At 32.7% G+C, this 27,977-nt stretch overlaps 1 protein-coding gene across 1 annotated transcript in view; it reads left to right on the top strand.

Moving 5' to 3' along the window:
- LRP1B (LDL receptor related protein 1B) overlaps nucleotides 1-27,977 on the top strand; it is a 1,927,222-nt gene that overhangs the window by 1,687,266 nt on the left and 211,979 nt on the right. Inside the window, exons 60-62 of the mRNA XM_032856138.1 lie at nucleotides 7,831-8,030; nucleotides 23,086-23,274; nucleotides 24,109-24,257. Coding sequence (XP_032712029.1) covers nucleotides 7,831-8,030; nucleotides 23,086-23,274; nucleotides 24,109-24,257 — 538 coding nt within the window. The remainder of the gene's footprint in view (nucleotides 1-7,830; nucleotides 8,031-23,085; nucleotides 23,275-24,108; nucleotides 24,258-27,977) is intronic.

Below are 27,977 nucleotides of genomic sequence, written 5' to 3' on the forward strand. Positions count from 1 at the left end.
GATTGCAATTTTGGATAATATTTTATTATGATATAGATATGGAAAAAAAGATAAAAATCAGATCTTTTTATGTAACAATTAAAGCCACCTATTTTAGCAGATAAAATTTAATGACACCATTTTGTACCTGTTATTTTTCTTCTTCCCCGGAGTGAGACAATAGGGCAAACTGGGATTTTAGTTTGTATGAGATGCGCTTTAGGGTGAAAATTTCATAACTGTCTAAAATATTGTGTAATCCTGCTTTAAAAAATCATCTTAAATTATAAGATTATGTGATAAAAATGCCCTTGAATATTTCTACATTAGATTAACATTACTGTTTACATATGTTTTGAATTGCCCATCATGACTGACCCCCCATTTCCTTAAGGAGGGTAATTTCTGTCCTGATATTTAGTGAAGGATAAGGGAATCGTTTGTGTAAAGGAGGATAAAGATCATTGGACTAATATAATGAAGCAACTAAACTTTTAGGAGGTAGCTTAGAGGTCTTTTCTGTCTTTTAATGATAGTATCCCAATTGTCACAATATCAATTCCATATGGTGGTTACTAAGAATGATAAGTAGATCAAGTAGACAGATTGATCACCTTCTTGTTTGTTACATTTAAATTCAGCTGAGATCCAATTATCCTAATCATTCTGTTATCTGGTTTAATTTGGGAAATGCTGCTGTAATTTATCATAAATTGGGGGCAATTAATATTATTTACCAGTGTTTATAAAAGTTGTCATTTATGCAGAATATATATATATCTATATATATATATATATATGGATTTTAAAGTAGAATAGGAAATATAATGTTAAAGCCAGACTGAGCATAATTTACTTTTTTGGATGATTAATGTTATTTCAGGTAATCACATAGCAAAAGACCATTATGACAGACAATAAAGTGAATGTGTGATATTACTGTTTAATAGAAGATTAATCTACTCATTCATTAATTCAACTCATATTTCTTTAGCATTTAGTGTCTATCTGTCCCTGTTCTAAGTAGCAGCAAAAAAATAAATGGCATAGTCCTATCTCTAGGCACTTCACAGTTCAGTGGATAGGCAGATGAGTAAATAATTACAATACAATGCTAGAAAAAGAATAGAAAATGTTTCTATCTTAACTAGATTAAGAGTCCACTTCCTGGACAAGATGGGCAGGGTAAGAATTAGCCAGGAGATGTGGTGCACTTCAGAGCAGGCAAAAAGAACAAGCTCTGTGGGAAAGCAAAGATGCATAGAAGAGCATGGCACTTTCAAGGAACTGAAAGAACTCATGTTTGGGACATTTTAAGTTTGCACATTTGTGAAACTTTGATACCAGTCCACTTTACAGAGCAGAGAAAGACCTAGGGATCAAAATAACAATAACAAAACAAACCTTATAAGATTTCTGATTCAGGCAAACAGGTTAATAGAGGAAGATTTCCCTAGAATATGAGGAATACAGGAAAGTGGCAGAGATAAGAAAGGGAGATGATCGGTGTGTAAACCTACTGGGATTGGAGTTCCCATGTAATAACAATGATAATGAAGATACCTAGCCACTTCTCTAGAATTCTATGAATTTGAAAACTGTGTCTGCATTTATCACTTTAGTTGCTTGTACTGTTTTTCTGAGTCTGTGAGAAAAACATTATTATTCTAACTATTATCCTTAAAGTACAGAAAAGAACATTCAACCTCAAAATGGTCTAGTGATTCTCTCAGGATCATATAGGTAGTAAGATACTAAATTGAGGATTTAACCTAATTCTCAAGCTTTGGTCCTTTCTTTACTTTTCCTATTATATCACATTAGAATTTTCAGTAACAAAATGATATTGGATCATGATCATGTTTTTCAGGAACCATGCAAACAGAGATAAGAAAACAAACATATAAAGACAAAACTACTATAGTTTCTTCCATTTTAATAAATGGCCTTTTTACAAGATTTTAAATGTAGATATGAGTATTTTGGAAAAAATACAATCATTACAAGCGTGTTTTATTATTAAGAATATTTTTCTTTGGATTTCTTTTCTAGTAGTCTGTTAGCAATACTGTAAGAAAATAATACTAGGTGCTATTTTGAATTATAAATATATTTTAATGAAGATATATTGAAGGACTCATATATAACTCAGTATTTGTATCCACTATTGCCAACACAGATAATGATAATGCAAATATATTTGAAAGACACATTTTATGTTTCTGTATCTTCCATATGTCATTCTTTCTTCCTAGAATGCCCTTCTGATTTTCCTCAAGTTTGAATAACTTCCCATTTTTCCAGCAACAGCACGAATAATCGCTTTCTCTGTGAAACATTCCCCAGCTGTGCCTAAGAAGTCCCTACATATTGAACACATACCATTGCATGACTTTTTATTTTTTTTATTTTTATTTTTTGAGGTATGATTGACATAAAATATTATATTAGTTTCAGATATACATATGATTATTATTGGTACAAATGTCTATCTCTCCATCTAGAAAGTGAATTCTTTTCAAAAGAAGGCTTGGTTTAATCACTGGTTGTACCAAACACAGATTGTTAAATTCACTGCAGAAGGAAATAATAAATGGGTAACTGGATATACACAGCGAATAGGGTTATAGCTACAGGGACATTGTACCTGCATCATTGCCCAAACCAATACATCAGTATGTAAATAACCTGCATGTTTCAAGGAGAAAGGTCATAAGGGAACTTTTGTTATGAGGGAATGAAAGGCATGCTAGGAATAAAAACTCAGTTTCTGATTTCTGTGGGAAAATAGAAATATTCTATTAAAACAAACAGTTGCATTAAAAAAAATCCTTTCTCTACCAATTTTTAAACCTATATTTCCATATTTAGTCAAAAACATACAGGAAATGAACATCAAAAATTAATTATAATTTAAAATTAGAAATAATTGCTGTTGGAAGAAATATCTATCTCCTGAATTCAGGAAAAGAATAGTAAAAACAGCAGAATTCTATTTTAATTTTTTAAAGAAATGGAGCATATTATATTAAACTATAAAAGACATCCTCAGGAACCACAGAAGCCTATTGTTACGGTTACAGCAGCCATTGTTTTCTTTGTTCACACTTTGTTATAACTTACAGAGTAGATACCATTTAGGGCTGAGGTTTTTCAGATGTGATCCTAGGTAAACATTACATATAATACGGATGAAATCTGGAACTCCCCTTTTGACATTTTCAATGAAGTTTTCATTTTTCAGCTTTGACCATTTATAGAAAATTTTGTACTTAAGTAGTTTTTAAGAAGTTGGATTTCAGATGTTAAAATTATCAGAATGTCTGGTACAGTCTTACTGGAAAACTTGGAAAAAATATATGGGAAAGGGGCTTAAGTATGGAAAATTAAACCATTAAAGCTTAACCATCAGAAGGTAGGTATTCATAAGGAAAGAGCAATCCTGTGTCTATGAAGATTCATACATACCTGAAAAGAGTTAAATTATATTTTTCTTCAATGCAATAGAATCTTTTCATAATCTTCTTTTGGTTGATGAGTACTTAAAAAGACAAATCGTGATAAAACACAAAATAGAGACAAATTATATACAATTATATGCACAATTCAGATGCAACAGGTCACCTATTAGGTGAGTATTACTAAACCAATATATATAGAGGGAGTGGACAGATATATATGAAATATATAATACATACCTAGTACAGATAAAAAATAATAGCTAATATTTGCTAAACTCTTACACCATGTTTACCAATGCTCTAAATTTGTTTCCTGTATTCCATCATCTAATCCTCATGATGATCTTATGAGGAGGAACTATTATTATTCTTTTCAACATGTGAGTAAACACAGGCTCAGAGAGGTTAAATTGGCCACATTCACGCAGCTAGTAATAGGTCAACCCGAAATTTGAACCTGATTAGTCTGTTTCTAGAACTCATTTCCTGAAGGCTCTGCATAGTGCTGCTTAGAGAAAAAGGTAGTCTATAAATCTAGAGACCTGAGCCCTTGTTCCAGCTGTATCACTATCATAATAGACTGTGACAACACACATAATCTTATATGGTCTCTGTTTATCAGTAAAATGAAGGTCCTAGGCTAATGATCTTTAAGATTTGTTACAGCATTAAAATCTTCAATTAAGTTATATTTTGTTCTAAAATCTGAAAGAGATAAGGATTATTCATATCTTTGTAAGGTAGCTATGAATATAAGATTTATGTTCAAAGAACTATTAGTGAGTACAATATTTCTTTCATGCTTTCTTTCATCTAGGTAAAATTATTATTCCTTCTTTTGTGCCTCCATAGTAAAGTAGTTTTATCATTATACTTTTTTTCATTTTTTTCATTTTTTTTTTCATTTTTTTCCACCTATATTGTATTCACTGAGAGATCTTTAAAGGCAAAAATCGTATCTGTTTACCTCTGTGTTCCCAGTTCTAAGGAGTACCTGGTACATAATATGGCCTCAAAAATTATTGTTTCAAAATATTGTTCTCAATCTCCTTAAGAATGGCTCTGGTACTTATTAGAGCTGTTATACCAGCTGAGTAAATCGAGGTAGGTTCTTTGATTATGAGGCCTTAGAATCTACATTAGTACTTTGTGGGTTCCTATGTTCACAATATATGTGTTGTTCAATTATACATTGTGTAATTGAGTAGTTGTAAGTGAGATAAAAGATAGTGATTCTGTAGACCAAAAAAAGCTAAAGCACAGTTTCCCAAAGTGTTTCCCTAGGAAAATAAATGCTATCACCTAAGATTATGTGATTAAAAAAAAGGGACATTATACCTCCTTTTGAGAGAAACACTGATATATTAAAGCATATTAAAAGCTTTCACAATAAAAAGGGAAAAAAAAAGATGATGCTTATTTTGTTAAAGAAAGCATTTCTCAAATATGTTTAATCTTGAAACCTATCTTGAAAAATGTGATCAGGGAAGAATTTGTGGTGAATGGAGGGGCAAAGTGAATTATGTCTAACTGAAAAGATCTATGTAATTGAAGAGGAATGGTCTCTTCCAGTGATTTTTATGGAAGCACAGAAGTGAAAATGTAAATACTCCAACTAGAGCTGAAGTGACATATTTTAATGGTGGGGAGTCACTGAGAGAAGTATTTTTGTGCCTTTTTTAAAGGAGAGCTTGAATGGCAGGGACAGGATTTCAAAACTCTTAGAAAGCTTTCTGAGAATGATGTAACAGATGTCAGACTCCATGAAATATGCTCTTCCTGTTCTTGATAGCTTGGCTCAAGATGGTGATGAGACTAGTAAAAGAAAAAAAAAAGTTCAGATTGTAGATAAAAATTTTAGATTCCTATTATATGGAGGTCAGGCCCTTTGGAATTCCTAAATTACACTCCAAGAAATTTATTATTATTCACATCCAATAATTTGCAATACTGTATGGATAGCATTTGATGGAGAAAACTCTTTAACATTTGGGATGTTTTAATTTCAAGTGGAAGCATATGTAAATAGCTAAATAGAAATATGAATATTACCTCTAATTAATCTATATTGGACATGTACTTTGTAATGACACAGAATGTTATTGAAATACTACTTTAAATTTTTGTTTATATTCACTTTTCCAAAACATCATGGTTTTATAGAAGCCCACATATATTTAGTCATATCTGACATGTGTGAGAGCAGCTAGCATATAAATGATATCATCTATTAAAGCAAAAAAAAAATTGCTTTGTTAGTGTTCCCAAGATTCAGAGTCATATGGTAAGGAGGAATGTTCTGATTTCAATGACATAAACTGTCTTTGCATTTTTACTTCCTTCTGATTCATTTTCTTCCTTTTTATCTGGACTGTCATTATCTCTAGTATAGACAGCAAGGTGCACCCCCATAAAGTTATTGGAAAGGAATGGATTGTGTTTTTCTAGTTGTATTTTGCTAACATGTGTTTGCTTTCAAAATAAAAATAAAAATTCAAGATTTAAATAACTTTAAATAATTGAAGATTTAAAGAAAAAATACTTTTAATCAATTTCTGAAAGGTTTGGTGTCTTTTATTATCTGGTGATTTGAGATTTTCAAATTTGTTCAGAACAAACATAGATATACATAAGCACTGGATAGCAATCCAGTATTGTACTGTACAAACTTGACTGTTGAATTTCCAGACTCAAACATGTTTTTAAATTCTCACTCTCAGAGCTCTCTTTGAATCTCTGCTTTCAGTAGTCTACCTTTTGTGTAGTCCTTACCAATTACATTTTTCTTATTTTAAGTGTCATGCTTAATTAGGGCTTTTAATGATATTTTGACAAGTAAGAAAATTTAAAAAATATATTATAATCTGCTATCCCCTACCTTTATGCAGAACCTCCCAAAATAATTATCAGCACAAAAATACACATATTTCTTTCAATGATTATTTATGTTAGCCCAGTATTTGAAAAATAGTTTTTCTTCAACTCTTTTATTTATTTTTTAGTGTGTGGTTAAAATGTCTCAACACAGTTATCACTATGAGAATATATGAGCAAGATTTTTCTTTAAGGAATATTTTGATTTTAAACCAAATATGCCAGTTATAAATCATATAGAATAATTTCCGTACTATATTATTTTAATTACCACATTTTCCAAATTTGAAGAACTAATAGTCAATGATTTTATACTTACTACAAAGAAAAGAATGGATCTGGGGAAACTGCTTGGGTAAATAAGTTTCAGTTTTGGTGTTGGAATGTGAAATGGATGTTAATGATTCTCTAACTCAAATCTTGAATCATATAGAGAAGGAAACATATTCAGCAAGATAAAGTGACTTTCTTCTACTATAAGAAAAGAATAGATGGTTTAATTAAGTAGAAATTTCTCAGTAATTTCTGTCACTTATACATTATTTCTATTTTACCAGTGTATAATATTTATGTTTAACTCAGTTAGTTTTAGTACCAATATAACTGTCTTCCTTTTTTGTTTATTTTTTTAAACTACTATCTGATATACCTTACTCTAGAACTTCCAATAACATAATTGAAATCAGTACTGTCCAATAGAATTTCCGTGGTTATGGAAGTGTTCTATATCTATGCTGTTGGATATGGTAGCCATGTGACATATGGCTATTGGGTACTTGAAACATGGCTAGTGTGACTGAGGAACAATATAGTTCATTTAATTTCATACGGTATTAATTAATTTAAATGTTAAGAGTCACAGTTGCCTAAAGGCTACCACAGTGAGGAATGCAGATTCAGGCAAATATAATGTACTCCTCCATGAATCATTTTGAAGTTTTCAGTGGTAATGAAGGAAAAGGGAAAAAAACAAATCTGGATAGTTATTCCTCCAACATTACATATGCAGCTTGAAGGCTTACTTCTGTTAGTTTTAGGGATCTGTAATTTGTTAATGTTTGTAGAAATAATGTTCTCTATACAGGTTTGTGTGCTAAAGGAAACATACTTAAAATTATGTGGATATTTTGAAGTGTGTTATTTGTTTAATAAAAATCATAAGAGGGGCGCCTGGGTAGTTTAGTGGGTTAAAGCCTCTGCCTTTGGCTCAGGTCATGATCCCAGGGTCCTGGGATCGAGCCCCGCATAGGGGGCTCCGCTCAGCAGGGAGCCTGTTTCCTCCTCTCTCTCTGCCTGCTTCTCTGCCTACTTGTGATCTCTGTCTGTCAAATAAATAAATAAACCTTAAAAAAAATCATAAGAAAAGCTTGTATTTAAAATATGCTTCTTGGAGTTACAATTCAGAGAGCTACCATGAATTAATTTGGGGAATAGCTGAGTAAATAAGTGAAATATTGGGTGATGTTTCACTCCCTGAATGTCTGTAAACAAAATGGCTATTGATTTTCTTTCCTAGGTATTTGTATTGGATTGACTGCTGTGAGTATCCTCACATTGGCCGTGTTGGAATGGATGGAACCAATCAGAGTGTTGTCATAGAAACCAAGATTTCTAGACCCATGGCACTAACAATAGATTATGTCAACCATAGACTCTACTGGGCTGATGAAAATCATATTGAATTTAGCAACATGGATGGATCTCATAGACATAAAGGTTGGTCTGGTAGCACCAATGACTTAGTATATTTTAACAGTGCATAAATTATTCATTTAGAAAATATGTGCACACTTTTAAAAAAAGAAAACGTGTACAATTATTTGTATTCATTATACATAATTTCTCTCAAATACATTTTATAATTTAAGATTATACTACTATACTCCTTTATAACAATATTTGTAAATAAGAATTAGGCATATTTATTCAGAGCCTCTGTAATCATGTATAAAAATCATTTTGACAATATTTTCTCTAATTGTATGTTTCAAAATAGTTTTTATAGTAATTGAACAATATTTTTCTTAGTTAATATATACATAAATCCTAACTGGATTGAAACAGAAGGTTACATGTTTATAAACATAAGGTTATTATTGCACTGGTAGGGCTTATTTAAAAAAAATACTAAGTAAAAGTACAGTTCTTTAAAGAAATGACATAATAGTATTTAAAAATGATCAATTATACTGCACGCATGATTGAATTTATTGTTATCAACAGTGGCCACAAAAGTTAACATGGAAAATGGCTTTCAAATTACGGTAACATTCAGATTATTTGAATTTCAGCAAATGTAAAATTCTACAGATGCCTCAATTTTCTGTTTTTTTTTTTTTTTTTTTTTTTATAACTGAGTAGATTAAATAACTCTAAATATAAAACAAATGAATGAAGCAAATGGGTATGAGGGAAGTGACACTAGAATTAGGGACAAGGGAGACATCTGAGGGGAGAGGATCTGAGGATGAGGGATTGGAAAAGAACACCAAAGAAGGATATGCCGAAGGAGAACAGGGTGCAGCTGGAGACGACGGGGATGGAACAGAAACCACAAGTGGTTCCGGTGAACACTCAAAAAACTTCAGATTTGAAAAGATGAGATTTTTCCCAGAATGAAGAAGATAAATTATTTTCTTTATTGATCTTTCTTGATGTAATGTCACCTTTGTTATTAGGTGTTTTTATCTTCAAGTAGTAAAAGCCCAAGTTCACAGAGAGATCCCAAAGAAAGCCCACACAGTAGCCTGGTTCATTTTCTCAGGCTGCTTTCTTCCCTGGCAGTAAGCTTAGGACAAAGCCCAGGGAGGAAGGAAACCAGGGAGATGATAAGAGAGGATTATTGATAATTTCACTGGCAGGTGAGGCCATGCAAGAGTGTACCAGTATGGAGTCCTGAGAAGGATGAAGCCATTGACTTAAAAAGTAAATAGAGAAATACATAAAAATAAAGGAGATAAAAGTCACTGAAGTCACACCACTTAACGATTTTGCCTAAGTCCCCCTCAGCTTATATTCAAACAACTAGATCATTCTAACTGAAAATGCTGGCAGAAAGCTTTTAAAGGTGCTTGTTTCAGGGCAAGAACATTGAGATATCACAAGTGCGTTTGGGTGAGTCACTTATTTAGGTGTTGGCAATCCAATTATAGAGATAAAGAAACTTATCAGGATGCAGTTCGAGTGAATTATTTAAAGATGACTTTAGGATTTTAATTACAGCAAAAGTAATGTTGACAAATCGAAATTGCACTTAGCATTCAGCAGTTATATCTTCTCCGAAGAATCAATAATGAAATGTTCTGCAACATTCTTAGATGACATAATTGAAAGTTTTATTGTGGCAATAAGTATTTTCCCCATGTAACTATGAACCCGTCTATTTTTAGCATCTATCTAAAGTACTAGATTGTTGTGAATGCTTTACTTTCCACTAAAAACTTTCACTGAACAACAGAATTTAAACCATTTTTGGTTAAATGAATGAATATTAAAAATAGAATTTGCAACATCAAATATTTGCCTATTCACTCGACACTTTGTGCTTGAACACAAATTGTAGTTAAAAATGTTATCTATTAGAAACTACTGTTTCCGTCCCCTATTCATTATTTGGAAATTATGTCAGATGTGTGGGGGATTAATGTTTTGAAAACTTAATACAAAATTAAATGCGTATAAATGAAGTGTCTTGGAATCATGGTACTGGTGGTGACTTTGGGTTGAGGGACATACAGAGCAAGAAGAAATAGCACTAATTTATTAGAGTGAAATATTTGGCTGAAAGATACCTAGGTATGATGTCATTAACAATTTACAGTTTGATTTTGAAAATACTTGGAAACTCAAGGGGGGGGGGCAAAAGAAACCAAAAGAGCTGTTGCCATCAGAAGTATTTTTTCTCTTTAAGGCTTTCTCAGAAAGACTAATGAAAAATTCATTAAGTGTCTTATCAGGCATCTGCCAATATCTGAATGCAAGCCAACAATTACCTAGTAGTTACTAATGAGCTACTAATTGTAGGTAGCCTAAATTATGCCAACTCCACAGCCAATGAGAAAAAAGCCATTCATTTGCAGTGCTTGTAAAGAGGAGTAGCATTTTCTACTTCTCATACTTTCCCCGTAAAGACAAAGAGAATGCTGTGGTCTCTTAATTATGTATGTGGAGGTAGAAAATGAGACTTTGACATTAATAATAAATAAGTCTTGCATTAGTCTGGTCACTGATCTCTTTCTTTCTATTAACCAGACTAGTGTTATTGTTATTTATTTTGCTTGTTTAAAGTAGAATCAAAACTCATCAAAACAGTGGGCTATGCCATTCATGACACAGTAATTTGAGAACACGCAAAGTATATGAGAAATTTCAGAATTATGGCTCTTTTTGATAAGCCAAAACTTATCAGAAAAAAATAAACCCTGACAGTTTTTTTTTTCTCCAAACATATTAGGATTTAACCATGCAGTAATTTCATAAATGAAACCTTAATTTATTATTACTTATCCAGCCTAAGAACTTCTAAAAATACAGAATTCTATGCCCTAAACAATAGGTCAGGTTATCTCCAAGGTACATGTGACTTACAGAAGAATTTCCATCCATCTTTCTCTGCTACCTCCTCTACCCAGCCCACCTTCCTACCTAGTCTAAACACCACATTGCAAAATTAACTAAACAAATTAACAGTCAATTTGCCAGCTTTGGAGCATCTACATGCAATCTTAGCCAGGTGAACCTCTTCCTAATGCCTATGTATTTCATTCTTCTGGTTTCCACTAAATAATTTTATAATAATATGGTTTAATATAATGATGCCATTGAATATGACAGATGATACTGGATTCTGAGTCAAATAGTTTATTTTAAATCAAATTTTCATTAGATCATTTTTTTTTAAGTTTCTCTGATTTCTTCCCTTTAGATCTGGCCATTCATTCATTCATGTATTCATTCAACACTTAACCAATGTCTCTTTCAATGCCATGCCTTATGTTAGGCCCTCAAGTTACAAAGTGAATAAGTTTGTGTTTTTAAAGGATTTATATATAAATGGTAAAAAAAAAATGATATGAAAGTAAAAACATAAATTAGATTGGGGTTAGAGGAATATACAAAATGTTTTGAAAATGTAGGGAGGAATAGAAAAGCCATTGCTGAAGTAAGGGAATCTTTGAGAAATCTAAGAGATTTAGTACAAGTTCTCCATATGGGGAAACGTATAAAGGATTCTTCACACAGAGGTAACAGCATGTACAAAGATGTTACAGAATCTTGAACAACATGGGGTTTACACAATTTGGCTATGATTGGAAGTTGTATGAGAGGGAGATAATGTCACTAGATGAACAAGGGCAAATATGGGCCAGACTGTGACAGGTCTTATATGCTAAGTAATTTGGAATTTATCCTTTAGGTCATAGGGAACCATTGATGGTGTTTAGTTGATTGAATGCTATCATTAGACTTGACAACAGCATGGAAAATGAAAGACCCTAGAAGGGTAACCACTTTAGAAGCTGTTAAAATATTTTAGGAGAAAAAATTTGAAGTGATTATAGCTGTGGGAATGGAGGAGATAAACTATTACATACAAAAGTTATTTGGCAAGAAAAAAAAAAAGAAAAGAAAAGAAAATAGGAAGAGTTGCATTTGTAAGCTCAAAATAACAGAAATTTTGGTGGTCCAGTTGAAAATATTAAGTGAATGTTTTATATTATCACCCACTTAGCTGGGAAAAAATAACATCATTTTGATGACTTAATAGTTTCACGTATATTTGTACACTTTAAAAGGAATTTTAAAAGTACCAAACAAAGGATAGCTTAGAGATTCTTCTTGAGAAGCTCTGTTTTAATGAGAGCTACATTAATTTTAGCAAAAGGATTTTAGTAAGAGGAATTCTAAGGATATGAATAAACAACCTCCATTGTATCTTTCTCTAAAAAGCATTTCACAATACCTGGTCATTTATCCAGAAGAAAGGTTGCAAATAAGTGTAATGGGGGTGGAGGGTAGGATGGACTGCTAACTAGCTTTTTCATTCCAAAAAGTGTAGGTAATTCCCCTAGATCTCGGTTGGTTCTTCTATGGAAATAAAGATGCTGGGGAAAAAAATGGCATCAAAGAATGCCAGAACTAAAATTCTAAGCCTCCAGTTAAATGAATCGTACAATTTTTACAAAATATTTGCCAGATCACAGTTTTAACCCGAGGAAGCTAGTCTTCAATTTAAACTTGAGACAAGCTGAAAATCTGTAATAAACAAATGCTTCCTACTTAGCCTTTGTGAAAATTTCAAATTACAGTCCAATCCTCAGTTCTCTCTTTCAGTAGAAATTTTCTTAGTCTCCTGCTGGGGTTCCAAGAACTGGGACCCTCCTCTTACAAACTCATATTTCTATCTGAAGTCTAGACATGTTCAAGGAACTGTGCTTGATGCAATATATGCCCTTTTAGTCATTCCATCAACAAACACTGTGTGATAGGTATCATCAAAGCCATTTTGCTGCAAGCAAAGTGGATTATAGAGATTAAGAAATTTGTGAAAAGCCAAACAACTAGTAATCAGGAGGACCAGAATTTGAACTCAGATCTAACTGGTTGCAAAGCCTGCTTTCCTTCCATTTTCCACACACTTCATTTTTGAGCAGATAATTGACTGAAGATTTGTTGCCTCCTTATTGCCAATTTTAAAAGCTACTGCTATAGTGCAAATAAACACGTACACAAATAAAGGTATATCCATACCTGAATTTCTTTTGATTGATTTAAATAATGGATGTAGTTAAATTGTGAAATATGTGAGAAACAAAGAAACAAAAACTTGAGCCACCAGAACATAATTACTGTACAAGAAAGCATATATCTTATTAAATCCAAATTTTGTGGTATTGTTAAATTTAAAAAAAAATAAATTTTAAAGATCTAATTAGTTTCATTAGTTGATTTATGAATCAGGCAGCACCCTGTTTAGCAAGTGAGGGGAGCTCTAAAAAACTACAGACGGAAAGATTTTTAAAAGTAGAGGGGGAGTGAAAAAAAGGAAATTATTAGACAGAATCCATGTTTTAGGCAAGGTTGCCCTTCTAAGAGGAACAGAAAGAGTGTATCAGTTAATTTCCTAGTGCTGACCAGGAAATTCCCATGTTTACTCGTTAAAGGAGATATTTCTGGGGGATTGAAACTGCAGTTACATTAAGTATGAAGTCTTGGTTTACCGAGTTGGGGCCTTAACCTAAGTGATGCTATTTGGGGGCCTGTGGTTTTCTTTTGAACAGTTTATTTGAGATAGTAAAGGGAAAGTAATGTTGCTTTAAAATGTACACCCTGCTTTAGTGGGGTAGTTTGATATTATAGTTTGTTATTTCCAAACTATCTCCTACCTAAAGGAAAACTTCCAGATCTTATTTGGAAATTCAGGCCAGAGGATCTCTGAAATTTGACCAAAGTAAAGATCTTTTGTTGTTTATTTCATGCATTCTAGAAAGCTCAGGCTTCTCTAAATGGAGTATCTGTAAAATAGGTTATATACTATCTCCTGAGAAAGAATTTCAGCATAAGTTTGTATATGTACCCTAACTCAGAGGCTTTGTTTTCCATTTAATGAAAAGGAAATTAAATTCTAGGAAATTCTAGTCTTTAGAACAAAATTTCATTCTGACTGCTTGTATCAAGCTATATAACTTGATTTCGTTTTCCTCATATTCTGTTAGATGTGCCATTGAAGTTGAGTTATCCTAGAGAAGTAGATATTTTCTTGACAATAGTTTGTGATCCCTATTAACAATAGGGTGAGCTAGGAAAAAGATATGTCTGACCTTGAGTTTTACAATTTATTTGTTCTAAAAATAAATGAATAAAATTCATTTTTTCTAGTAACTTTTTTTTTTTCCAGAATACTCTTGTTTGTATCCCTGAATGATTTAACCTTGTGTTAAATCAGTTGGCCATGTACATATTTTATCCAGCATCCTGGAAAAATATATACTCATAACTGCTAATTTCTCTGAAGAGTAATCATTGGGTATGATTCCAAACTACAGTTTATCACGGAACTGTCTTTTAGTTTATGGACAAATTGTTTAAAATTTCATGCAATTATGTTGACTATGGTTCTTCATTTTTTTCCATATTAGACCTGAAGGTCTTTACATGGAAGTGTCAGTACTGTCGTCTGCCTCGATCGTTTGTTTATTGCTCTGGGAATTCAGTTTGTGTTGTGAAGGGGCCGTTCTCTGTTTGGATTAAAAAATCCAAATCATAACCTATACAGTGATCACCTAATTAATGTTGGAAAAGGAATCCAGATCTCAGCGTGCTACTGGTGAAATAGCATAAATATATATACGGCATTGTTGTTCTGTGGGGGAAACACACTGAAAAAGACAAAGGAAACATGTTGTTCTCATCTACTCTGAAACTCAGTAGCTCCTGCATTTGGACTTTAGAATATTTAAACGTACACTGAAATGCACCAAAAAAGGAAGAAATCTAGTAAACACTACCCTCTGATTTTACAATATCCTAGAGCATTTCTTTCTTGGCAGGATATTTTATTTTAGTACTTTTGGGAAAAAAAAAATCCCTATCATTCACAGTCCATTACAAACAGTAGACTTCACAAGCTATTTTATGCCAACGGTGTTGATGTGCTGCTGTTTACAATACAATAAAAGTTAATGGAAGGGAGCAAAATACAATTCAGTTACCATAGATATGTTCCTGAAACAGTAAAATAAATTGAAATTAACTGCCATTTCTAAAAAGTCTTAGAATTTCAGTGTCAATCATGTCTTTCAGTTTTGTTCCTAGAATAGGACATGTTACATTAAATTGTATATATGTTTCAATAGATTATTATTTTGCAAATGCCACATATGACCCATATACTTTTTTTAAATGGGAAATTTTAGGTATTACCCTAGCATGAGTTTATAGCCACTTTCAACAATGTTCTACCTTAAATTGGAGACAGTGGAGTGTTGGGGATCAGTAGATCAGGCTTTGGTCCAGGTTGCTGTATAATTTAATCAAGTTTCTTTGCCACAGTTGTTTCATTGTTATTAATCCAGAGAATGGGGCTTCTAGCTAATCAGGGATTTTCAGATTTTAGCTGAGGTTGGAACTGGGACAGAAGGCTGTTCTATCAATTCCTTCACTTATTCCTACTTATTCCTACAACTACCTAGAACATGTTTTAAAATGCTTGAAATATGTTACACTCTTCACTTTTTATTCTAGAACCATATTTATAATTGTAGGAATGTGGGAAGACCAGATACCAAACTCGTGTAAATGGCTCTGTTGATATCTGTCCCAAAGGCAAAGTGCTTCCTGCCCCCACCCAAGGCTTCTGCTGTCATTAGGACTCTCAAACATATTTCTAACGCATGTGTGTGGGGAATATCATAACTCCTGTATTTAGTATTGGTCATCAGCTCTGAAAACACATTGCCAAATGTCTATGAAGGTTTGTATCACCAGCAGAAAAAACTCAGAGCCTTTCAAAGCAACAGGACTATATATTTACCAAATGTGTGGAGTAATGTTGCTTCATTTAGAGACTGCAGAACAGTCTCCTGGTCAAGAGATAGTACTTTAGGCATAGTCTAGTTTTCAAAACAAATGTACAGACAATTCACATTGTCTGCTTTATAAATTCTCACACTCATTAACAGAAATAATCCTTTCAGATGTTAAATATTGAATGGCCATATTTGACCTCGATTCATAATGAATAACTTTGAAAAAATGTAGGTGAGACCAGGAAGTGGTTGACTTATATTAAACCACATATTTGTAATCTATATAGAGAGTATGTATTATTTGAAGTGACAAGGTGGAGAAAAAGAGGCAAATAATACTAGAAAAGGATGGACAAAGGATGCCGTTAGCCTCTTACAAATGGCTTTAAAGAAGAACTCTAAATATAGCATTAGTTTCTATATTTGCCATTATACCTGACATTTGTTTCAAAATCTTATTCAATTAAGTGTCCCAGTATAAATTAATGTCTTAAGGGGGGGACATATAACTATTATTTGGACATTTGTTCAGTGTCAGCATTTAAAAGATAGTCTCAAATAATAGACTCCTGGGTAGTAGCAATTTAGATCTGCTATTCACTATGGCATATACTGAAGAGAAGAAACTTATTTCTTGTGTCATTTAAGGTTTCACTTATGGATGAACTTTTTGAAAGATTATGTTTATATTGGAAAAAATAAATTTGAAATTCTATCATAATATTTGTTAATGTTAGATATCCTTAGTATTCTTGCCATTTCTTAATGCCTTTATTCACTTTGAACAATGGACTTCAGATCCATTTGCCTGAAATTTTCTTTATATTACCATTACCATTAAGCAGAGTTGTATTAAAGAGTAGGTAGAGAAAATGGTCATGGAGGCAAATATCAAATGGGATATTTTATATCTTTTTAAAGATGGTTTTGAGGAAATACTTATTCAAAAAAAGGACTCTGAAACCAATAACACTGAGGGGATGTATAATTACTGACAAAGAATAAATGTCCTTGGCCCTAAGGTTATATAAAGCACATTCGTTTTGATGGGGTATTTGTAGCTATAACTACTGGCTTAGCATTCATTTTCTCGAGATTAGTATACTGGGACCATTTTCCCACCCACTCTTCTCTGTCACTCTTCATAAAGAAGTCATTATCCACCCACTTACTGACCACTGCTTTGAAGCTCCCACTTTTTTTTTTTTGCCATGTTAATCCATTTTCTTCCATCATCTAATTTTATTGTGTGTTTATCAGCCTATATTCTTTCTGAAGCCTTAATTTAATCTCACCTCATTTTTTCAATGCTATGTTTTTCTTTGTTTCATTTCTTCCATTTTTTTTTGGCTTTCATGCTGCTCCATTAATTTATGCCCCAACTTTTCTACATAGGTTGTTGTACATTAATTTTAGAACGATGTTGGGAAAAATGGTTAGTATCAGGGTCTCTCAGAACAGAGAGCATCTTGATCCTCTTCTGAAGACAAAGGTGTTTTCGTCAAGCTCAAATGTGTGCACCATACTGCCTACAAAGGGGATGTCGTTGATGGTTTTTGATTAGGGAAAAGATACGTGAGATTTAGAAAAATTGGAAATATTGACTGGATGGAGCTCTAGGTTATCTTACCTCTACTTCCTTGCCATGTTCTAAATGCTAGAATGTGGATTTCTGTGGACTGTGTCACCCAGGCTCTGTCATATTCTGACTTCAGGTTAAATTGTATCCATGAGATTGACAGGAGATTGAATGGTGGGTGGAGGAAGATGTTGGACTATTTACTTATTTCCTTTCCCTCAGGCCCAACCACAGTGGTTTGGCAGAGGCTGAGCTCCTTCACTGAATGATCACTGTTCTTGTTGTGTGGTTCCTCTCCTTTAGCTCTAGCTGTCACCAGATTCTGATAAGAGGCATAAGAAAAAACAATCCATCATCAGTCCATTGACCATGCCCATACTTCTGTAAATAACTCATTTATTAAAATCTTTTAAATTTTCATTAAAAATGTATTTTCTGTTTATTACAGGAAACCTGACTAACACAAAAGAGATCGGATAAGATTAAAAACAATGAAAAAAGTTAGAATAATTTTTCAGTATTTCAGGTGTAAGAGAATGTGAGCCTTTACTTGGGATAATGGCACCAAGAATAAGACAATGGGAATCTTAAAATACAGTAAAAAGGGAAAAGTTGGCAAAATTTTATGTTTTATTTGATATCTTTGTTTACTTTAAATTTTTAGATTAAATTTCCAAACCTAATCGGCCATACAGTGACAACATTTAGGTATTTTCTTCCAAACAATACATAAATTCTTTATACTCAAAAAAAGAAAAAAAAATAGTAATGCTCAAGTTACTCTGTAATTTTGATTTACTTATAATAATAATTACTGAATTTGGTGGTTGTGTTCTATGAACTTTGTTTTACTTTACTTTGTTTTACTTTACTAGAATATTGCTAAAGTTTTTAAAGTAATTTTATAACAAATTATAGGGATTGCTGCATATAAGGTAATATTTTAAAATCACATTTAATTCTTAAAGTAAATATTGGAAGAGATATAAGGGAAAAAAGAGAGAGTAAATTTTACTAGAGGTAAAATTTCTATTTTAACCCACAGGGCAGAGTCATGCTGATTCTGCCATTATCCCAATATTATATCCTACCCATAGCACCAATTACCACATTTTAACTCAAGGAAAGATGAATACTGTGTAACTGGTGCATTTTGTTAAGTATTTAAACTAGATAAGTTGAAATGCAAAATTTGAAAGATATTATCAAGGAATACACTTGTTTAGCATGATGAATGTTATCAAAAGATCAGTCATCAAGAGCATCATAATAGAATAAATCTGTGAGGCAGTGGTTAAGCCAAAAGCATATTCTGGATTGCCACCTTTTCTATTTGTTGTAATTATTAGAAATGTTAATAGGATAGCATCCAACTTGACTAAAAAGGAAAACCTTCACAAGGAGTATTTATTTGATGTATTTTTTTGCCAAATACCATGTTCTTTATTCTGATAGATATAGTTTATAAGATAAAAATTAGGAGCCTAATACTTGAGTGAAATACTGGAAATGGTAAAATAAATAATGCTGTTATGAAGAATAGAGACTTAACTGCAGAAAGCAGCTTTAAAATATATAATAAATACCCATTACAGGCCATGCAATAGTTGTGTTTTTTCTGTCTTATTTTGTATGTCTACTGTATACCTGTAAATAAAGTGCTTTAAGTTTATTTTTCACATTTGTCTTTTCATTAAGCAAGTGCAGTCTTATATATGATACTCAGTGATGCTATTTTTCTTTTAAAAAGGATAGCCATTATTATTTTGAGAAAACATTGACTACTTTTTCCATAAACACAGCCACATCTCAGTGAATTTGTTAAATGTTTTTCTCATGTCATCACATTCTGTGTTTATGTTTATATGGACTTATTATGTACTTATTATGAATTATATATGAATATACATAGATAAGTATAGGTATAATGATATATTACAAATGTACACATATATAATATATAAATGCATATATATATATAAATGTACATATTTACAAAGTAATAAGATAAATAAGGAGACAACCAAAAATAAGCAATTTTATTTTTCTCATTCTGAATCAGGAAAGTTCCTTATACTAAAATGATGATTTGGCTCAGAACAACTCATTTAGCCTCAATGTGGGCTGAATTCTTCATCTGTTGATGGAAAAGCAAACATGGGATTCATTTATTTATACTTATCATTTAGCAGTTAATATATGTATTTTTCCCCCACAGAAGTTTAAGCAAATAGTCAAATACCTTGTTGGAGAGGTTTAAATCCTCAAGAAGAAATAAAGTGTACTGCCAAGTTGTAAGCTAAACTCCTAGAAGGCAATAAAAAAAAGATTTTGTTTGTGTTTGTTTTGCTTTCTTTTGCTTGGCTTGATTTTCATTGGCATTGTTTGTGGTATTAAGTGAAGTTTCACCATCTCTTAGAGAATAGATTGTTGGAGCTACTATAGTGTTAGATATGTGGGACTGGATATCCCCTTGTTAACAAAAGTTGGTGTTTTTACTTTGTTTTCTCTAGAACAAACACTCTGGTGGTTGTATCTGATGCTGTTTGGGAAATACACATGTTTGCCAAATGAACAGTCCTGGGAGTGAGCTTATAAAGCTAAGAGTGATAGTCTTGTTCTTTACCCCAGTATCAAACAAGGGATTAAATCAAACTGATAGTCTCTTTGAGCAAATAGACTAATTTTCTTTACCTTGACTTTTTCTATATTGATCTCTAATTTTCTTCACCTTGACCTTTTCTACGTTGATCTCTATACAGTCGTGTCCCATCTTCTGAAGTAAGAGTTAACCTTTCTGATCTCCATAAATTTATACTGATTATCTGATAACAGATATTTTCTGATAGGTAGTCACTACAAGCTTAGAGAGAGGATACTTGTCCAGTACTTAAATTGCTCCATGTCTGAAAACATAATGTAAATTCAATCAAGTAATTAAATAAACTGACTTTCAGGGTGCCTGGGTGGCTCAATCAGTTAAGCATCTGACTCTTGATTTTATCTCAGTTATGATCTCAGGGTCCTGGGATGGAGCCCCAAGTCAGGCTCAGTGTGGAGTCTGCTTGTCCCTCTCCCTCACCCTCTGCCCCACCCACTTTCACATGGAGTTTATGAAATCAGTCTTATGCCTTTATATATTTGCATTAGTTTACTAAGGCTGCCATATAAAGTACCACAAGCTGGGTGGCTTATTTAAACAAACATTTATTTTCTAATAGTTGTAGAGGCTGGAAGTCCAAGATGAAGGTCGTGGCAGACTTGGTTTCTCCTGAAGTCTCTCTCTTCTTAGCTGTAGATGGCTATCTTCTTGCTGTGTCTTCACATGATCTTTTCTTTATATGTGTACATCCCTGGTGTCTCTGCTTCTCTCTTCTTATAAGGACACTGGTCATATTGGATTAGGACCCCACTCTTACCTATCTCCAAATATAGTCATCCCAGGAGCTAGGGCTTCAACATATGAATTTGGAAGAGAAGGAAACAATTCAGTCTATAATAGTACTTTTGCCTATGAGGCTGGCTTTCTAGAAACCAGTACTAGGAGGTAAAATGGCAAAGAACTTGGCAGCCAGAAACTGTTTTAGATTTAAATACCAGTACCTTCATTTATTGGTTTTTAGTCCCCCTCTTTGGTCAAGATACTTAAGTTTTCCAGATCTTATCTTGCTCATCTGTGAAGTGAGATCTGTCTGCTACTACACAATAAAATGATGCATATTAAATAAAATAAGGTGCATAAAGTACATATCTTATAGCAGAGTTTCATAACCTCAGAACTATTACTATTAGGGCCTGAACATTCTTTGTTGTGGGGCCAGAATTGCCTGCCCCCACCCACTGAAAATCACTGCCAACTTCCTGGCACAAGAGTACTTAATAAATGTCAGCTGTAAGTTACTTACTGAGTAATCAAAAAGACTATGCAACATTAGAGGTGTTAATAGGCAAATTCATAAAGTAACTCCACTTTTTGTGTATAAATTAATTGAATCTCTGGTGAAGTGAGACTTCTTTTAAATGACGATTAACTTTTTGAGTCCATATTTAATGATCTAATTATTTCCTTTGCATCTAAAGAAATCTGAATTGTATCTTTCAACTTTTTTTCTACCAAGTTTTATTTTATTTTTAAGATTTCCAAACATACACATATGTTGAAAGACTGTTACAGTCACCCATCGCCAAGATTCACCTGGTTGTTAACATTTTACCACATTAGTTTTCTCTTTCTGGAATGAATTTATACAGCCAAAGAGGGAAAGTGGGAATGGTTTGTGTAAATAACTCAGATATGATTCATAGTAAAGTATCCTCTTCATCTTTCTATCCAATTCCACTTATCATTCTAGCAATAGACTTCGTATCTACAGGAGTGCACAGATAATTCAGTTTGAGTACTTGCATCAAAAGTGTACACTTAACAGTTTTTTTTTTTTTTGAGTTTTGCTTCATAGGCATAATATCTATTCTGAGACGGATTTCTGTCTACCCCCTACAGTGATAATTGTCAGTAGTTTAAATTGTCACCTATTTGGGGAAGTTTCGTCTTACTGCTTTTATTTCTATTTTCTCTGTGTCACAGAGACAGACATTCTCTGTCTCTGAATTCTCTGATCACCTTTGACCCACTGAGTAAAAATTCCAAATTGTATTTGAAATTTTGATAGTCTCTGTTATTCCTGAATGAGGAATATGCAAACATTAATTCTTAGTCATGAAAATCTAAATTTATAAAAAAGTACTGGTTATTGGACTTACAGTACCTTTTTTCATTAGTGAACAGTTTCTCGGAATTTCTAAAAATAGATCTGAAAACAAATATGGGAAAACATTGTAATGCTTGTGCAAATTAAGGAATTTCCACTTTCTTTATTGGTAGCTTTTGAAACTGTTTTTGAAGAAAACTATATCACATTTTAGTTACTTAAACCTTAAATCACCAAACAAATTTTTCATATCTCATATGCCTGATAGGACCCTGGAATCTCTTGAATGAAAAATTCACATTTGTGATGCTCAATCTACTATTTACATTTAAACCTAGTCCTATAATGAAAATATAATTATGAAATAATTTTAACCTACAACTGAACAGTTTTATGACTGTTAAATCTGCCTAATACATTGTTGTCTGTCACACTTATTTTCCTCCATCCCTATCCCAGCTCATCTTGCATGTAAAAATACTCATAAAATCTCAGTGACTAAAATAGTTTATAGTGATCTTATAGTCAGTCTATCTCCAGGTAGATAAACATTTCATCCTGGATATATAATTTAATCGATTTGGAAGTGGAAGAAAGTAGTAGTCAATAAACTGTAGTTGTAAGGATGTAAGTTGGGACCAATTGGATGGATATATACACATATTTAACTATTGGATGGTATTTGTTTCTGGTGAAGCAGCCATTACTCATGAGCAGGATAGCATTCACTTCCTCCCAGTGGTCGAATCGGGCAAACTCTGAGCAAAGTAAACTCCTGCGCCAGATCCTGCATTCTCTTAACCGGTAATAAAGAACCTTGCTGGCCTGACAGGTTGTCACAGCAATTATTCACATGAAGTTCTGTAGCAGTTGTATCTGTCAGCCCATGTAGTATTGAATATTTTAACTGGCAGTCTTCCAAGACTGAACATTAATCTTACCATCTCCTATTACAGTCCCTAATCAAGATATTCCAGGGGTGATTGCACTAACATTGTTTGAAGACTACATCTACTGGACTGATGGGAAAACCAAGTCACTCAGCCGTGCCCATAAAACCTCGGGAGCAGACAGACTCTCACTGATTAACTCATGGCATGCCATCACAGATATCCAGGTGTATCATTCTTATAGACAACCCGATGGTAATTATTCTTTCCATGATTTCCATAAGCACATCCACATCTTTTAGTAACATTCCATTTTTGTTTCCTCCATGGTTAAGTGTAAATTTATTTTTGAGAAAGAGTACCAGATTTCCTTATTTAGCTTAACTGTATAGGATGAATTGGATTGATTTCAAGTTTGTCTATTAAGGAATATGATTAGAAGATCAATAATAGTATAGAGAATTATTAATTTGTTGAAATACTCAGTTGAAATGATAATCAATGTAGTTAGAGAAGTAGAGAATGCATTCTTGAAATGATTTCTTAACAAAATAGTTATAGGATCCTTACTTTCTGGAATGCTGTGTGACAGGAATTATATTTAAGTATCTCTGGGGCTCTAAGAAGGAGAAATATATCAAGTTTTTTAAGCATATGTCTAGTGGAATTCTGTCAGGTCTTATGCAATAAAAGTTTGATTATTTTGCTTAAGCCACTATTTGGCTTATAAAACAAAGCCATCTACACTATCAGTTGTAGATCATTGCTTCATTGTTTTATTTTACATTTATAATTCTAAACATATGTATGTTTTCATCCAAAATGCTTCTCTCTATATTCTGATGGACAATTTTTTTTCTACTAAAATGCTTGTTTTTGTGGAACTACATCCTTAAAATTATTTAATGGTAAAATAAATACCATTGGGCAATGAATAGAATTTACAACAGAATACAACTATATTTATGACCTTGCTGATTCCTTGATTACAAAATTCTACAGGCTATGAAGTTTAAATGCCCTGTTTCTAATCCCATATTATATTTTGGTCTTGATTTTTCTGTTTTGCTGTTTCTTTCTCATCTGTAGTCTCCAAACATCTCTGTATGATAAATAATGGTGGTTGCAGTCATCTGTGCCTTTTAGCCCCTGGAAAGACTCATACCTGTGCATGTCCCACCAACTTCTATCTTGCAACTGACAATAGGACTTGCTTATCCAATTGCACAGCCAGTCAGGTAAGTAGAGCCCTAGAAATTATTTCATAAAATGTATCATCAAGCTGTTATAAAGATTTTGCCTGCATTTTGTTTATTGGCTTAAACCACTTGGAAACATCATTTTTTGTTGTTTAGCATAGTATGATGAACTTCCCATACATCATATAGAGAGTCATAGGGTAAGGGAAAAACAATTGATATCCTGAGAACGAGACCTCAGGAAATAGGAGATACAAATAGAGGCCAAAAAGAGAAAACAAACCTGGAAACCATTTTTACACAGCTCCACACAAAGTAATGGTCCAAATCATGAATGGACATAGCAGAATCATTAGATGAGATCAAACATATTTCAAGAAGGCAGGGTAATTGTGGCATAGGGTGAAGACTAAGATATATGCAGTTTAAACCAATAAATCTTCCTAGATAATCTGCTATGTCACCATATATACTCCCCTCCCATCCCTTAACAAAGGATATGTATGGAAGAGATGAATTGGACAAAAAGTCAATTTTCTAAATTTTTTATTAAAAAATTATATGATCTAAATAATTTCCTTCCCAAACTCTTTTTCTTCAACATGTAATTATTTCTAGTAAAGATTTTAAAATGTATGCTCAATAGTATTTAGTTGCATGGACTTGATATTACTACTTACAAATTTTGGGTGATAGATGACATTATAAGATTTGATTTTTTTATATTTGAGTTACTCTGTTATATAAGATAAAATTGTCAAAGGAACCATGATTTGTTTTGAAAATGTCTAAAATTTGTTCTTAGAATTCTGTGGGGTGGGGTATTTATTTTTTATTTAAAAAAATATATATATATATATTTGACACACACACACACACACACACACACACAGAGAATAGGCATGGGGAGTGGCAGGCAGAGGCAGAGGGAGAAGCAGGCTCCCCACCTGAGCAAGGAGCCCCATGTGGAACTTGATCCAGGACTCTGGGATCATAACCTGAGCTGAAGACAGACACTTAACCGACTAAGCCACCCAGGCATCCCAGAATTTTGTGGTTTGACTCTGCTGGTTTCCCAATTTTAGCAGTGACTTCATGGTAAAACACTGAATTTATCTTTGGGTGTGTTTATTTTCAGAACAGAGAAGCTAATACTAGCTCACCCAGTTTCTCAAGTTATCACTAGGAGTATCACCAGTAAAGAACTGTATAATGCAAAACATCAAACCGCTTTGTGGTAGACAGTAGGTGTAGTGGTTAAGGGTACATTCACTGGGACTGTCACCCTGACTCTGCTTGAAATTGGCTGAATAATCTTGGGTTTGTTACTTACCTTCATGATGCTTCCGTTTTCTCATCTTTTGAATGGAAATACTAGTATTTCCAGGCCACTCTTATGGAGATTAATGGGAGAAGTTCCTGGTACGTAGTAAGTGTTGTTATTGCCCGTGTCCTGGGGTCCAACTAGAACACATGCAAGGATGTGTGTGTAATTAGTGTGAGCTGCCGTCAGGAGGTTCTGATGTTTATTGGAAGCACAGGTCACAGTTTCTTCTTTTTTTTACAAAGTGTATTGTTTTAATTATAATCCCCCAAGCATTTGTGTAGGTAAAATACTTTTTCTTTAGAGAACTAGAAATTTAAGTCACTGTGAAAGACAAAATAAGCAACCTAATTATTCCTAGAAAGAAAATCTAAGGGAGAAATCCTAGGTTCTTAAAACTTTTAAAATATAATTCCTGTTAGTACTATTTAGTTTAGAACATGTCCAGTTTAAACTCAAAGTTATTCTGAAATAACTTGGTCCCTTGTTGGGGGTGAGATACAAGAGTCTCTCTGTTGGTGCCTAACACTGTGGCCTTAGGTGACTTAGTAGAAATTATGATGCCTGCCTGAGCCTCTTACACAGTGGAGAGCCTCTATAGCCAACCAGAAATAGAGCAAAGCCAAAGGATGCTTGACACACAGATGAATATCTCAAAACAGCAACCTTCCCATAATCATAAAGGGAATAAAAGATTTCAAATTATTATATAAGAAAACCTAATTAAGAAAAACGTAATTATGTCTATTCAATGCCAAAAAAATCAGATCAGCTAAATGAATACCTAAATCAACCCAGAAAAATATTATTAATATAATTAAATTATCTCTCAATTTGGTATTACTGATGATATGATTAAAATATATAAAAAGCTTTTAAATAGCCCAATAGTGTTTTTATAAGAGTTTTTTTAATTTAAAAAAAATTCTACTATAGTGAGACAGAACACTAACAATAATAACACAAATTGTGAATCATATATCTTTGCTGTCAGCAGTACGTCCTAAAGAAAAGAGTTATCATTCATTTCATTTTTACAAAAAAGTTAATGAAGAGCGTTCATGTAATCCATTAGTAGAGATCCCAGTATGTCTTAGGGTTTATGCAGCCATTTACTGCTGATTTTTTCCTGATGTGGTGAGAGAAAAAACTATCTACTATATATTTCTTGGAGAAAAGTCAGTTGATAGAAACACAATTTAAAATGAGGTTTGAAATTGAAATGAAGCAGATAATCCAAGTATTCAGAATCATACCAGTTAGCATCCTGATAAAAATGTTACATTTTAAATTTATCTTACTACAGGATTTTTAAATTTTTTTGCATCTAAAGATATATCCCCTGAATAGCATTGACTTTTAGAAAAATAAAATAGGCAAATCACACCAGTAAGAATTCTATTAGAGTTGAAATGAACATGAAAATCCTTTTAAAATCAAGATTAAATCCAATTATTATGGCACTTATCACTTTAAATATCAAATTTAAATCATTTTTATTTTTAATAAAAAATAAATTAAAAATAGCTTTACTTAGTTTTTAGGTGGAGATTTTTCTGTTGCAAGTAAACCTCACTTGTGTATGCAGGATTTGCATTTTATACTTGTATCCATTTTAATAGACATGTATTTAGTAGTTTCTTTATAGCTTCTTCTTGTGGGTGATAATTGCAGTTCGCAATTTATTTTATGAAGATATTAGTCTTGGAGAACATTTACCATGAAGAATGTTTTATATTTATATTTAGCATTTATCTTTTTTAAGTTACTGTATTTAAGTATGAAAAAATGAAGCCCAGACACAAAATAGAAGAAATCTTCCTATGAGAATAATGAATAAAATGTTGATTAGCATAAAAAGAAACATAATAAGTATATTTTACCCTGGCCTTCTCTTAGCTCAAAACCTTTTTGTGTTCTTATTAAAAATGAAATGACAAGCACAGTCGTCATGTCACATATAATTCCAACAGTTGGTGTTTATTTAAATTGGGCATATGTAGTGAGTTTTAAAATATGTATTTTAGATATTTTTCAAATATTGATTGGGAAGGCTTTGAATATACTCAGGAGACATGAAATCCTCTTGCTAATGTGCTTTGATATACTGTAATGACTGGAAATGTTTAATGTTCAGGGCAATTGCTTTCAGAGTTAGCCTTATATCCCCAGACAGTCACTATATATAAAGGTGATATTTTTCCTGTGGTAATTTATAAAAACCACCACAGACATGACCACAGGCTAAGCAATTATTCATAGTGCTCTATTTCCTCCCATATCTCTACTGGGGGGAAAAATCACACCCTTATTTAAGAAAATAATGTAGATCTGCCTTATATCAACTTCATGGTATCCAGAGAGATTAAGCAAAAGCTAGCATCAAATTTTCTCTTACTTGAAGAAAGTAAGAGTACTTTAAATGAACAAACTTT

This window comes from Lontra canadensis, unplaced genomic scaffold (genome assembly GCF_010015895.1).
Source record: "Lontra canadensis isolate GAN:19392208 unplaced genomic scaffold, GSC_riverotter_1.0 scaffold11, whole genome shotgun sequence".
Lineage (NCBI taxonomy): Eukaryota > Metazoa > Chordata > Mammalia > Carnivora > Mustelidae > Lontra > Lontra canadensis.